The following is a 13864-nucleotide window of genomic DNA, read 5'->3' as shown; positions in this document are numbered from 1 at the left end:
ATTTGCTTATGAGAAAGACATTACACAGTCATTGAAACAAAACTGTCACGGAAGCTTTACTCTTGTCCTTTTGTAAGTTATCAAGATATCTTAGTAAGATCCTGGTAAATATTTCTAGAAAGCCATAAATTTAAAACTAGACATTTTCTGTGTACCTGTAGCATAGCATTTAGGCACTAGAATCTGTAAATACAGTTAATTTTGAATTTGCAAAGATATGTTTCTAGAGAGGTATGAGGGGAAACAGTATAGTCATATTTTCCTGTCCACTACTAATTGTTGTAGATTAGTATGGTGCCTTAAAGTTTGAGGACTTAAATCCAGAAGTGAATATTCATTTAAAGAGCTACATAAACATGCATGGATTCCTTTGGTAGTTCATAACAGCATCAATGACTTCATCATGAAAGCTAACCTCTCTAGTTAAGTCCTGGGAAGCCTTATTGCAGCTCTGAGGCTGGTTTAGCTGTGTCTCTAGTAACACATTGTATCAGTACAGCTTTATTATCTGGGCTGAAACCTTGAGAAAGAAAAAACTTGACAGTGATGTTAAATCACTACCAGTTTTTCTCAGTACACAGTCTGAATGCCAAGGAAAAGTCAGCCCCTAGTCTGGGGAGGTGTATATATGTATAAACAGTTGAGTAGCAGCCACTGGCAAATTGTACTTTTTAAAAACTGTTTCAGTAGTCCCTTTACGTTCTGATCAAGCCGCTCAAAGTTCATTAAGATTTGATACAGAAGGCAAAGCAGTTTTTTCTTAATGTAACATCTGAGGAAATTATGTAGCTGACATTGATTGTTGTTTTAGTATGAATTTTTGAAGGACTTTGTTTGCACAGTACTTTTTAAAGGGTTTCTTTTAGTCTGCATAGGCAGCTTTTATATTACCTTAGAACTTGTAAGTGAAAGTCAGTTATAGTTAATCGTAATTAATATTGAGCTTTATTCTAAATTTTATATGTAATCAAAGTGTTATAATATATGATTAACTATTCAAACTCAGCCAAGATAATCAACAGGTTTTGTTGGTTTACTATAATAAGGTTGGATTGTACTTAGTTTCAGTGATTTCTTCCCTGCGTCCTTTTTTTTTCTTTTGCTTTGTCTTTTTTGAGATAGAGCCTCACCTATTAACCCTAGCTGGCCTCAAAACACTCGTTAATCCTCCTGCCTCAGCTAGAGGGATTCCAATATGAATCACCACTTCCAGCTCATTTATTTTAAATAGACAATTTGTTCTTAGAGACCATTAGGAATGATGTAGGTGAAACCATAGGAATGATGTAGGTGTTCTTTGCAGAGTAAGTAGGCAAGGCGTGCCCCACATTTAGAGTTTAGCTGGGAGAACAGTCCTTAAGCAGTCATTCATAAAGTAAAGTTTAAGATTTCTGTGACTGTTAGCATGAGATAGAAAACATTAGCACGACTCTGAGATTTAGCAGCAGAACAGATAGTTTTAGTATAACACGAGGAATTGAGTAGTCGGTGTTGACTTTGTTGGGTTTTAGTATGAAATTTTGAAAGACTTTTTTTGCATAATAGATTTTTAAAAGATTAGTAAAGTTCTTCTGTAAGAGTGTTCTTGAATAATGTTCATTTAATATTTTTGAGCTTGAAAAATGAGCATAGAGTGATTGTGAGAGTGGGTCTTCCATTCTTACACCATGTGCTCAGCTGGGACCAAACTGCCCGTGCTGTGCTGTGTGGGAAAGTGCAGCTGCTAATTTTTGTCCCTTGCTGACTAGTAAGGTGCTACTGTAGCCTGGCAGGTGATCGATTGCATGCATGCAGGATATCATGCACAATCATCAAGTGGCACTATTCATTTTTAAAGTGACACGTGTAACTTTTATTGCAATCATTAATACAAGCAAAGAAGCTAGCAGTGCTTTTATTTATTTTTTTATTGTTATCAAGCAGTTTCCTAGAAATTTTCAGCAAAATTATAAATTTAGCCATAATTGTAGTACGAAATACAGGAACTATAATAAAGCTTTTGGTGCCTGCTATTTTAAAAGTCAAATCAGTAGCTCGAATGTGTTTTACAATCCCATTTTGATTCACTGTCACCCCTGCTTTAGGTAGCTCTGTACATTTAATTTGCTCTCCATGTTTATTTTATAAACCAGTTCATTTTCTTCATGGAATTTTGCTCTTAAGTAGAAAAGATTTTGAATCGTATATTGTTAGCATTTGCTATAGTGAATGATAGGTGAAGTACAAAGACATTCTCATTGAAAGACAGCTTAAAGAAAAAAAATAAATAGCAAAAGCATTGTCTTTATTTACAGTGTAGAAGACCACAGCTTCACTGTCGGTGGGAATGTGAAGGCAGAACACCCCAGAGAAGGACATCTTTAGTGATAGATTTACATACCGTTAGCTCACAGTACTTGATTAGCAGCCGGGCTCTGGACTAGCTAGCTGGGCACGTTGTTTGGGATGCCTTTGATTCTGTGGCTTCTGAAGCTTGCTGGCTGCATGCTTGTTGCCTTTGTTCATGAGACAGGTAATTACTTGATAAAATGAAGAGCATCGCTGTGAACAATTGACCCTTTGGAGCAGTCCAGGCTGGTCAGCAGTCTAAACCCACACTTTAAAGCCATCATTATGGCCTCAAACTTAAGAGTTTCCAAGGTGCAGACAAAGGTGTTGTCTTCCTTTAGTACAAGTCGAGTGCCGTTCTCAGACTTGATGAAGTATTTAAACTGAATGATATTTGACGACACAGAGAACTCCTCCGGAAACCCATCCAGCCTGCTTTTGGATACCAGAACAATGCGAGATTTGATTTTTGATATGAAATCAGGAGCATTACAGAAGATTCTCAGTCCTTGTGAACGGTCGTGGTTATCTGTTATTTCTAAGAAAGTGGTCTCTCGGGGTGTCAGCTGTTCTTTTTTCCACCTGGATTTCACCTCCTCCGCCAGCCCCTTGAGCTGGAAGAATTCTGCCTCTTGAGCAAGAAGTTGATTTTCTCGAAATCCTTCGGGAAGTAGAAGTTCTCCATTTCGTAGGAAGTTTAGGACATGCCTGAAGAGGAGCCCATCCCTGTCAATGAAGTAATGGCCATCAGCATCAAATGGACAGAGGATTTTGCCATTTACGATGCCTTCCAGGAAGGTGTCTGGGTACTTGGTCAGTGTCTGCCTTTGAGTAATGTATAGATAACCACCGACGTTGAGGGTCGTCAGTGTGGATGTGCAGTTCTTGCCTTGCTCGGCGTCTTCCAGGCTGTTGTGCCTCCCTTCGTACTCCCTTTCTTTTTCCCTTCTGATTATTTTACGCTCCATTTTCAGGATGCTATTTCAGCTTGTTCTTCTTGGCTTGGAGATTTTTTTTCTTTTAAAAAAGAAACACTACCACACAAGCACGCCTTTATTCCGTCCCAGCCTGGCGATGCAATGAAATGCTGGTAGCACCGCCTGCGCTGGCAGCTGGGTTTTGCAGTAGGTGGCGTGTCAGCTATGCATGCAGGAGCTTTCTGGAGTAAGACGGAAGAGAGAATTTGCATTTAACTGTGTCAGGGAAGGGATTTGTTGCAAAAGGATTTCTGTGTCTGTTTTTGAGTAAATGAGACTTACTCAGAGTAAATTGACTTTCCTTACCAGTTAAACTGCCACTCCAGTTTAATTCCTAGGTAAATGAGAATTTCTGTCCGTTTCTAAAGGTCTAAGTCATTGCTTAGTCTAAGTCAGTAGACTAATACTGAGTTACACTGTCATTTTTTAGAAATAGTATATGTTGTACTGGTTTATTTAAAAATAAGTCATAATAGGGAACCTAAGGTGAAAGAAACTAGCATATAGAATTTTTTCCTATAAAAATACAGTGTTTGCAATGTTTTAGACCCAGACAAAAGTATCTAGACGTGCTGTTGTGACATTGAATTTGAATTTAGTGTTTTGTATTTGGACCTCTTTGTTAAATAAGAAATTTGCAGAGCTTCTTTTCACAAAAGGTTGTTTATTTACGTATTTTTTACCTCAAGGTTAAAAAAAGTCATGCAGGCTGGCTTTGTAGTATTCATTCACATTTTGTTAGTTACGATCTCCTATAGCAAATCCACGAGCTCGTTTTACCCTGCTTAGGTGCTGTGGAGAAAACTGTAGCCATGTGCGTGCAGGGAGAAAGATGATTCTGAATGCCTGCTTGGTTTCGTGGTTACATGTTGTTAGGGTTTGTTATCTCACAGAGAGTGATGGAGTCGTGTGAGTGGAGGGCTTCCCTGCCTCTTTGTCCTTAAAATCGCCCTCCAAAGCATTTTAGGATTCTGAGCTTAGGCTTCTAGAATCAAAGCCCCGGAGATAAGAAATCTGGGTGTGCTTCTAGTACATATTACTTGAACAGCCTGTCTATTAAATTACCCCGAGGAACTCTGTTGTAAGAGTTTGGCTTTTATATGAAAGTCACTTACATTTCTGTTCATTAAATATCTTTTAAACTATATATTTTTATAGCAGATAATGAATTTAACATTTAAAATTTGAAATTGGACTAGAAATCTAAGGCCTAATCATTGTTTGCTTATGATCATGAGATTCAGCTTCTTTACCAAAGAGGGAATTCCGTCTGAGAGAGCTTTTCATGTTTACCTGGGTTTTACACTTGCCTTGGTAGAGCCATAAACTAATGCCTCCTTCTCAGCCCTGTAGCATTGAAGAAGAGTGTGCTCTTACATTCTGACAGAGGGTGTGTGTGTGTGTGTGTGTGTGTGTGTGTGTGTGTGTGTGTGTGTGTTAAAATGAAGTTTTACTATGGGTGTGACTTTTTTTTTTTTTTTGGTTCTTTTTTTTCGGAGCTGGGGACCGAACCCAGGGGCTTGCGCTTCCTAGGCAAGCGCTCTACCACTGAGCTAAATCCCCAACCCCGGGTGTGACTTATTTTAAGAACTGAATAGTTGGGTGGAAGGAAGATACCAGTTTAGAAATCGTGGAGTTTTGTTACTACCACTGACTAACATCAGCAAGAGCATAGATACATTCATAGATACATGCAGTCTGTTCTTTATGAACTAACAGGACACCTGAATCATACAATATGATCATATTTAGGAATAGGTTTTCTGGCATAGCTCAGCTTCCTTGGTCTGTCTGTAGATGCCCTCATGGGACCCTCCTGATGTTGGTGCTAGAGAACAGGCTTCCATTGGGGTGGTGGGCAGGTCAAACAGGCAAGTTTGCTATCTCTTTCTGAAGCCCACTTACAGTTTCTGCTACCAGATTCTCAGCACCACTGATAAACTTGCTGTTTCTTTAGTCTCGCCTGTTGTGTTGTGTTATTTTATTTGTTGATACAGCCTAGCCTGTCATCAAAATCTTGATAGTCTCTTTTCTTCAGCTTCTTCAGTGCTAGGATTCCAGGTGTGAGACACCATACCTAGCTTATAGGCTTACTGTGATACGGACTGACACTCTTCCACCATGTGCCTCTCACCCTAAGACTCGCAACCTCACTATGGTGTGCTTTGCTTCGGCAAACTCGCCATGCACGATTTGCTTGCCAGCTTTGGCTGCCACTGCTGGTTGTAACTGAAGCCTTCTCATGGTGCCTTACTAAAAGAGATGTGAATCCACAGGACTTCCCTTTTGTGTCTTGTCTGCCGTCTTGCATCTTAAAAAAGGAAACTGGCATCTAGTAGATGCCACTGCATCCCATGTTACTGTGTTTCAGCCATGTGATGGCACTCCTGGATTTACAGGCTTCCTTTGGTTATTGCTGCCTGTGTTGTACACTTGCTAGCTTGGCTTTGTGTGGACTCTTCTGACTTTTTATTTGTGATAGATGCTTGTCGAAGGTAGTCAGATGGTCTATATAATATACTATATAATATAATATATAATAAAGTTTATATAATAAACTATATAATAGTACTTGTGTGACAGTACCAGAGAGAGTCCGTTTGTATGACTGTTTCTCTGCCTCACTACAGGTATAACGTAGAATTAGCAGTCCAGCAAAACTCCATCACAAGAGCCAAAGCCACACATCAAAGGTTGGCTCCTTTGACCGCCCTTGACCACTAGCTTAGAGCATCTCATCTAACTTTGTAGTCAGGAAGGCGTCACTGTGGAAAGCAGAGGCTCTGCTTCCCTTATGACCTTACTCTTACAAGTTGGATCACTCGGTGTGGTAATTCATGCTTACCCTTATCCCCAGCTCTCAGAAGTTGAGGTCAGAAGATTCTGAATTCAAAGCTATCTAGGCTACATAGTAATTCAAAATAAATTTTAAAAAGGAAATAAGAAAACCTCATAGAGGGGTTTAACCTTTTTTTTTTTTTTTTTTTTTTTTTTTTTTTTTTTTTTTTTTTTTGGAGCTGGGGACCAACCCAGGGCCTTGCGCTTGCGCTCTACCACTGAGCTAAATCCCCAGCCCGGGGTTTAACCTCTTAAACACCATAATCTGGAACCTTACAAAAAGAGTCCTTCAGCAACTTGTGAATTTAAATCTCATTTCCTATAGTTAAGCCCAATGCCTAACCGACTTCTGGCAATACTTCCCATTATAAGGTAATGCTCATCTACTGTCTGTAGAAGGCAAGGCTAATAATGGAATTCCCATCTTTTCTACCGACTCTTAATGGGAAGTGATTGGCATAGGACATATGCAGGCTCTGCTTATATGTTATACCATGTGAGGAAGCTCCCATCCGATTGACAGATAGAGGAAGGGGCTGAAGCCACCAGACTCAGCAGATCTCTCTTCTGTGAGATCCAAAGCAGCCGTGGTTTCAGGAGCTTTCCTTAACAGAATGTCTTCACATTTGCTTTTATTGCTTTTCCTTTAAAATGGTGAGTTCCATGACTTTAGAGAGAAAGGTGAAAACAACTAGAGCTGTTGATCTGTGCTCGATTGCTACTGCGTCTCCCTCTCTGACCGTGACTCTCATTCTGTTTCCAGTGTATTGATCTGTGCTTTGACTTCACTGCTTTTACAAGTCGAGTTTCTCTTCTTGACGTGTGGCTTGTTTCCTCATGGTCCCCCGCTAAAGCATTGACTGTGAGTGGAATCCATACTGTATTCCCCATGAATGTTTTATGTTGGCCTCTTTGTTTATTAAAAAATAAAATGCCACCGAATAAAAAATTTTTCATGTGAATCTAGTTCTGTTCGCATGTCAAAGTTTAGTTGTGTGAAATACAAAATTTTGAAATACAAAATAGCATTGGCAGTTTCCTCGGGCTAAACTAGTACTGACACAAGTACAGTGTCAGCTAACTGACCACAGCATCACTCAAGCTATGCAGAGAACCAGAATCTTCTGGAACTCACTGGACATGATCTCTGGCCAGAAAAGCAAGTGAACATGTCATTCATGCCTCATGGTTTTCTGGTGCTGCTTCTCCACAGAAGCTGAGGCCTGTGGCTACATTGGCAACTTTTTTTTAGACTTGTAAGAGTACAGGGGACAAGAGTGTTCTATGAAAAGAGCAAATAAAAATGATAGACCAGTGAGAGAAGTTCAGGTAAAGTTCCATCCACAATCTTGCTTTTTTGATCCAAGGGCAGTCTTGACAGCTTTAAATCTTAGTTATTCCTACTTTGTGTGTGCTCTGTGGATGACTCTTTCAGCAGCACTCATGTTTTATAAGTAAAAGTTAAACTTTAAAATTAGTGTTTAATGAAGAGTTTGTTCTAATTTGTATGTATTTATGTGGTGTGTGATGTGTGTGGACATTCAAGCTGTGGCCCACACACATAATAGACCAATAAATAAGTAAATAGGACAGTTGTGGGAATCTGTTCATTAACAGACTAAACTTAGCTCATCAAGCTTGGTGGCAAGCACCTTTACCTGCAGAGCCATCTTGCCAGCCCTTTGTTTTTAGTTGTAGCCACTTGAAACTTATTTTACCTCGATTAGCAAAGCATCTGTCCGCTATCGTGTCAGCTCTAGAATTATAACATTGTACAAACTCATTTTTTGTGGCTCTGTATGGCAAAGTCAAATTTTACTGGTTTGGGGGAGTAGGTAATTATGTTAATAACCATGTCTAAGCTCTGAATGAATGAAGGTATGATTTTGAAAACCTTTATAAAGTTTGTGGGATTAGGGATGGAGAAATCTCACTTTTTTTCACATTTAACATTTCTAAAATTGTGTTGAAGTCATTGGCTTGCCAAAAATTAATGCCAGCATTTTGTTTCCTTAGCAATATATTATATAATGATGACTTTGGAATTGATGTCATTTTTAAGCAACTCTGAGATGCTCCTTTCATATGTCAGGAAAATAAAGACAGAGAATGGGGAATGGGAATGAGAGAGAGATGCTGAAAGAAGGAAAGGTTGCTGCTGAACACTCAGTTAGTAAGAGCTGTGGAAACACCACCACCACCCTGCCACAGGCCGCAGCTGAAGCAGGCTGTTCCGGAGTGAGGAGTCCAGCATGTTCTCAGAGCAGTCCAGCAGGTGCTGAGAGTCAGCCCCCTAAGAACCAGTCTTGAGGAAACTCCGCTCTGAGGAGGGAGCCCAGCTTTTGTTTTTTTGGCGGGGAGCCCTAGTTCTTAAACCCTGGAGCTCAGGGATCTGCCTGGGATTAAAGAAAGGCAGGTGCTACCAAGTCCTGCTTCTAAGAAGCAGTCTAAATTTAAAGGAGGTTGGGTTTTGTTGTTTGTTTTGGTTTCTGATTCCCTGGTTGTTTAAGAAAGAGTTCTTTTTGCTCACAGTCAGACCATTTTTCAGTCTGTAATTGGCTAGCTCTGCTACTTTGGGACAAGGTGAGGTGAAGAGCATGGGGTGGCATGGTGCTTGCCTCATGGTAGCCAAGAATCTGGGTTCTTGAAGGAGGTCCAATCTTCATAGTTGAAAGAACTTTTTTTGTTTTTGTTTTCGTTGTTGTTGTTTTCCCTGTATATCCTTGGCTATCCTGGAGTTCCCTCTGAGATTTGCCTGCTTCTGCCTCGGGCTTCTGCACCACCACTGCCCTTATGGAAGAGCTCTTAATAATATCTTGAAAATCATAAAGAACTTCACTACTGTTACAGTAAAGAGAACAAGAATTATTTGGGGCTGCCCAGACAGCTCGGCAGACAGAGCACTGGCTGCTCTTCCAGGGGAGCCAGGCTCAATTCCCAGCACCCTCATGGTGGATAATAACTAGCTTTAACTCTAGTACCAGAGAAGCCAGTGCCCTCTTTGGTCTTCTGAGGGCACTGTGGGCATGGGGTGCACATATCTCGATACAGATAAAACATTCATACATTGATAAGTACAATTTTTAAAAAAGAGAGAACAAGATTATTAAAGGTTAGCTAAAGAGAACATGAATCAGACTTAACAATGTGCCGAATTCTATGATTTCAAATATAGCTGCTAAAGCCAGTTAATATCCTTTAATCAGGGCCTAATTCAAACCATAGGTTGAATGTTCATAAAAGTTTAAATCTGAAATTCAAAGTGGGTTTGAAGTTTTGCATTATGGATTTTTGAACTGGGGTGCTTATTTGTAGAGCCTACACAAATATTTCAAATCTGTAAAAATTCAAAATTGGAAACAGTTCTGTCCCCAAGTATTTTGATTACAGATGCTCAGCCTGCCCTATATTGCAGTGACTTTCCTGCCTCCTTTATTACAGCATAGTATTCCTGCATATAAAAACAGCATTTATTTTTCTAAGTCTATTTTGTGTCTAGATTTTATTTGTCTTATTCTGGATGTGTGTGGCAAATGCACACAGATGTGTATTTACACGTACCGGTACATGTGTGTGTGCATGCATGTAAATGAAGACCAGAAGATTGGTGCTGGGTCTTTCTGTCTATTGCCCTACTTTGTTTACTTTGTTTACTTAGCTTACCAATTGGGCTAGGCTAGCTCAATGGCTTGCCCCTGGTTTCTCCTGTCTGTGCCTCCTGAGTGCTGAAATTACAGGCAGGCAACTGTGCCCATATGACTGAGAGAGTGAGGTGGGGGAAGGGAGAGAGACAGAGACAGACAGAGAGAATGAAAATGAGAATGCATGTATACATGCACACAGTCTATGTGCAGACTTAATACTGTGGGTCACACGTGGGTCGTTGTCGTTGTTCACACTGTGGACACCAGGTTAGTTGGCCCATGAGCCTCTGGGATTATTCTGTCAGTACTCACATCTTGCTTAGGATCGTTAGGATTATAGACATATAGGACCTCCTCTAACTTTACTGGGGCTCTGGGTTTAAGCTCAGCTCTTGATGTTCACATGGCAAACATTTTCCCCCACTGGGCCTCCATTTTATATTCTTAAAAGCAAAATTGAGAGTAAAAATTCTGTGTTTAAGGAATTTTGTGTTTACTTAATCATTTGTTGTCTGAAATCAAGTGAAACAATGACTTGTGAATTTGGCTTTGTAGAAGAAATTAAAATAATACAAATATGGTAATTTTACAATATTGGCTCACCAAAAACAAACAAACAGGAACCCTGTTTAGTAACTATTATTTGACAAGACTGTCCAAAATCATCTTTCACACCCTTAACCAAGCATTTTCCTTTCTGCTCCTAGACACAGCCTGTCACCAGCAGGTACTCTTAGGCAGGGTTGAAGCGTCTGTGTGTGTCTGCACCTCCCAGCCTTCTTTCTCCCCATCCATGAAGAAGAAGAGAAGTGTAATGAAGTTAGGTTCTTCTAGATTTTGAGCTTAGTTTTCAATTACAGTTCTAAGTTCTTGTTAAATTGGGTATTTTCAACATACTGAGTTGAATGGTATTATCAGAAAGCGTGTATTATCTCATTCCTTAAGGTCAGGGAAGATCAAAATATCAATTCACAAATTAGTGATGATTAACCTTTCACTTAGGGGATACTGAATCACTTATCCCACCCCAAAAAAACCTTCTAGGAAAATATACTAAGTGAGGAGAAAGGAGATTACTGGGAATATTAGAGATCACTTACCTTTCAGATGCACATGATTAGAAGTGCTTCTTTTCAAAGATGGTAGGTGGAGAGGTAATTTGTGAAAAGTCTAGAAGATCAGGTCAGACTCTCAGTAACTAACCGCCCGGTTGTGTTGTAGCTGGAGTTGAAGTGTCCTTAAAGGTGTCCACATGCAAATGGAACTCAGTAGTCTCATGGAAATGAACTTCTCGGTGCCTTAGACTTCCTAAGTAGCTGATGTCATTGTTCACATGATGGTGCTAACACACACCCTTCCTGCTTACTTACTAATGTAACTTGCTGAAGAGAGCTGACAAACTACTTCTCTTCCTAAAGCAGCATTGGCACTAGGTGCCTACAAATCTGTTTTTAGTGTATGTTTTATTTACTCTTTAATTTTCTCTGTTCCCATTATATTTATTAAGGGTCTTCTGGCTATAAAACAAGAATAAAAATTAGTAAAACAATCTGGCCAAAGAGTTGGGCAGGTTAGAAAAGATCTAAGAGGTTTTTTGTTTGGTTGGTTTGTTTTTTCACAAAGGAGATTAGCTGATGTCTGGACCTAGGGAAGGAAGTGTAAAGCTGGGGTGAAGGGTCAGAAGAATGAGTAGTCACCACCACGTGGTCCTTGTCATTGGGAGTTTGAGTCTTCTGAACTGGAAATTCCAGGTATAAGAGCATGGCTGGTGCTGTCAAAAGCTACTGCCACGGCTGTTTCAGTGACTTTGAGTTCCCTTATCACTAATCCTACCTTCCCTAAATCCTTCCAGTTGTCAGGGTTTCTAGCAATGCTTTTTGGTGCCCAGCTGGATATAACTTCTCTCTGTGTTCAATTCAATACTCAGCTTTGTAACACTAGTTTTAACACTTAGTCACATTGTACAATATAGTACAATGGTGACATAGGAGGCAATTGTTCAGTTAAATTAGATGGCAGGAAAAGTTCAGGGCCACATAGTATGTCCTGTCTCAACAAACACAACACAACAAAAGCAAGATTAGCAAGTATTCCTACAGCTTACCTTAGGCCGCTTCCTTAGTGATGTAAGACAAAGCTTTGCTTTGAGTACAGGATGGATGCCATTGTCCATCTGCTTTCTCTTCTTGTGGAAATTAAACCTCTAATTTAAATGATCAGTTTGGGTTTCTGTAAACACAAAGCAGGATACCGAGGCAACACTGACCAAATCCTTATAGATTTGGTCTCCAAGTTTACAACTAATTTAAAAGTATGTTTTTAAAACAATTTACCTTTACAGATTTTTTAACAAAAGACTTTCATAAAAACAGCCTCCTGCCCTATAGCCCTTCTCTTAATTTAAAAGGTTATCTAATTCGTAATCAAATTATATAATTACTTAAACTAGTATCAACAAGTTTGAGCAGAAGTATGTGGGAGTGCTTGCGATTAACCTACTACCCACTAGTGTATGGCGAAATACTGCATCTGTCACTGTATTTAATAATGGGGAAGTGGGTGCCTGCGTTATTCTGGGAATAATTAAATGAGGTATGCCCAGTGCTCCCATTATATTGAATCCACCTGTGTATTCTTTTCCCTATCCTACTAGACATGAATATGGCCTTGAACCTGTGTGGGGAGAGTCCTGTAAGCTCAGCCTTTTTTCTCACATTTATAAAAATTGTGTTGTTTCCAGTGTTTTACATATCCATAGTCATGCTGGGGCCTGCAGTGATGGTCTGGCAGGAAAGAGCGCTTGCTGCTCTTCCAGAGGCCCATGCTTGTATACCAGCAGCCACATCTGGTGCTCAGAGCTGGCTGGAACTCCAAACCCCCTCTCTAACCTCTGTGGGCACTTGCACATGTGGCAGGCCATGGACATTTTTCAAGTTACACAGGTCTCAGGATGGCTTTGTTGTTAAGAACACTAGTACTCTGGCCGAGAATCAGCGCTCTGTTCCCAGTACCAATGTCACGTGGTTCTCAACCACTGAGCACCAGACCTGCGGATCTGAGGCTTCCGACCTCTGCGGTCACCTGTACATACAGTCACATACTCACACAGACACGCACAGATAGACAGAAAGAACAGTTACGTTTACATTAAATAAAGGAACATTATTTGGGGATTTCTGTGTTTCTTTTTTGTTTGAAACAAAGCAGTGTTTGGTGTTAGGGTTGGTGGTGCACACCTTTACTCCCCAAATGTGGAAAGCAAAAACAGGTGAGTCTGCACGTTCCGGGTCAGTCTGATCTACAACAAAAGGCAATGTGAATGGATTCAGTTTTGAATTTTTTGTAAGTCCATAAGTAAAACCAATTTATTTGGGGTATGTTATATGTTGTTTTGTTACATGTACATATCATGGAATGGGGAAATCATGCTTCATTTATACATTTTGAGAATATATGGTACAGAACAAACACTGCACTCACCTCTATTCCCTTACCACATGAGGCACGCTTCCTTTATCTCTGCTGTTTCTGATGTGCTTACTTTCTTACACGGCAGGCACTTGACAAGTACATCCTATGTGTGTAACAGTAACAGGATCATCATTCAGATACTCACATTCTTTCAGATTGGTCCAAAAGGTAGTTTTAAGTAAGGATTTCTGTAGTAATATGTACAATTTGTAATTACCAGCAACGGTGTGCCAGTGAGTGCTTTAAACTAGAACTCCATGACCAACAATACCTTTCCCCTGATTTATAAGCAATGAATGTTCCCCTGAATCTTTAAGAAGTATGTGTTAACTTTAAACAAAGAACAAGCAAATCATGTTTAGGGAGGCCATTTCCAAAGTGAGTTGGCTTCTTAAATTTAAGAGGAAATAGGGGAAGCAAACTGAGAAATAGTTAACTAACACCAACCAGTTCTTGGGAATATTTATTGCTAATGATTAAGACTTTCCATTTACCTTGAGTAACATGAAAGCAATTTTCGGTTTGTAAAGATATGGTAAACATAAAAGTCTGGTCTGAAGGAGTGAGTAAGTAACCTTTTTATTTCATGTGTTTTGCCTACATATA

The 13864-nt window shown here is 39.8% G+C and overlaps 2 protein-coding genes across 3 annotated transcripts in view; one reads left to right on the top strand and one right to left on the bottom strand.

Annotated features, from left to right (window-relative positions):
- The window catches only part of Gtf2f2 (general transcription factor IIF subunit 2), a 121117-nt gene that overhangs the window by 49385 nt on the left and 57868 nt on the right, over window positions 1-13864 (top strand). The gene's annotated exons all lie outside the window — the stretch shown is intronic.
- Window positions 277-12069, bottom strand: Kctd4 (potassium channel tetramerization domain containing 4). Of its 2 annotated transcripts, XM_006252330.4 has the most exons (2): window positions 10888-12069; window positions 1889-3487 (listed from the first exon to the last, which is right to left on the bottom strand). In XM_006252330.4, exon 2 carries the CDS (start codon window positions 3294-3296, stop codon window positions 2517-2519), a length of 780 nt encoding a protein of 259 aa, XP_006252392.1. In that variant the 5' UTR covers window positions 3297-3487; window positions 10888-12069; the 3' UTR covers window positions 1889-2516. The 2 variants fall into 2 exon arrangements, with proteins under 2 accessions (NP_001103120.1, XP_006252392.1); NM_001109650.1 differs by lacking the exon at window positions 10888-12069 and having other exon boundaries at window positions 277-3481.

The sequence above is a fragment of the Rattus norvegicus genome, chromosome 15, assembly GCF_036323735.1.
Source record: "Rattus norvegicus strain BN/NHsdMcwi chromosome 15, GRCr8, whole genome shotgun sequence".
Lineage (NCBI taxonomy): Eukaryota > Metazoa > Chordata > Mammalia > Rodentia > Muridae > Rattus > Rattus norvegicus.
This window is presented reverse-complemented; position numbering and strand designations above follow the sequence as displayed.

Bases quoted from the DNA above. Each gene is read 5' to 3' on its own strand.
- Kctd4 (XM_006252330.4), bottom strand. From the start codon at position 3,296: ATGGAGCGTAAAATAATCAGAAGGGAAAAAGAAAGGGAGTACGAAGGG.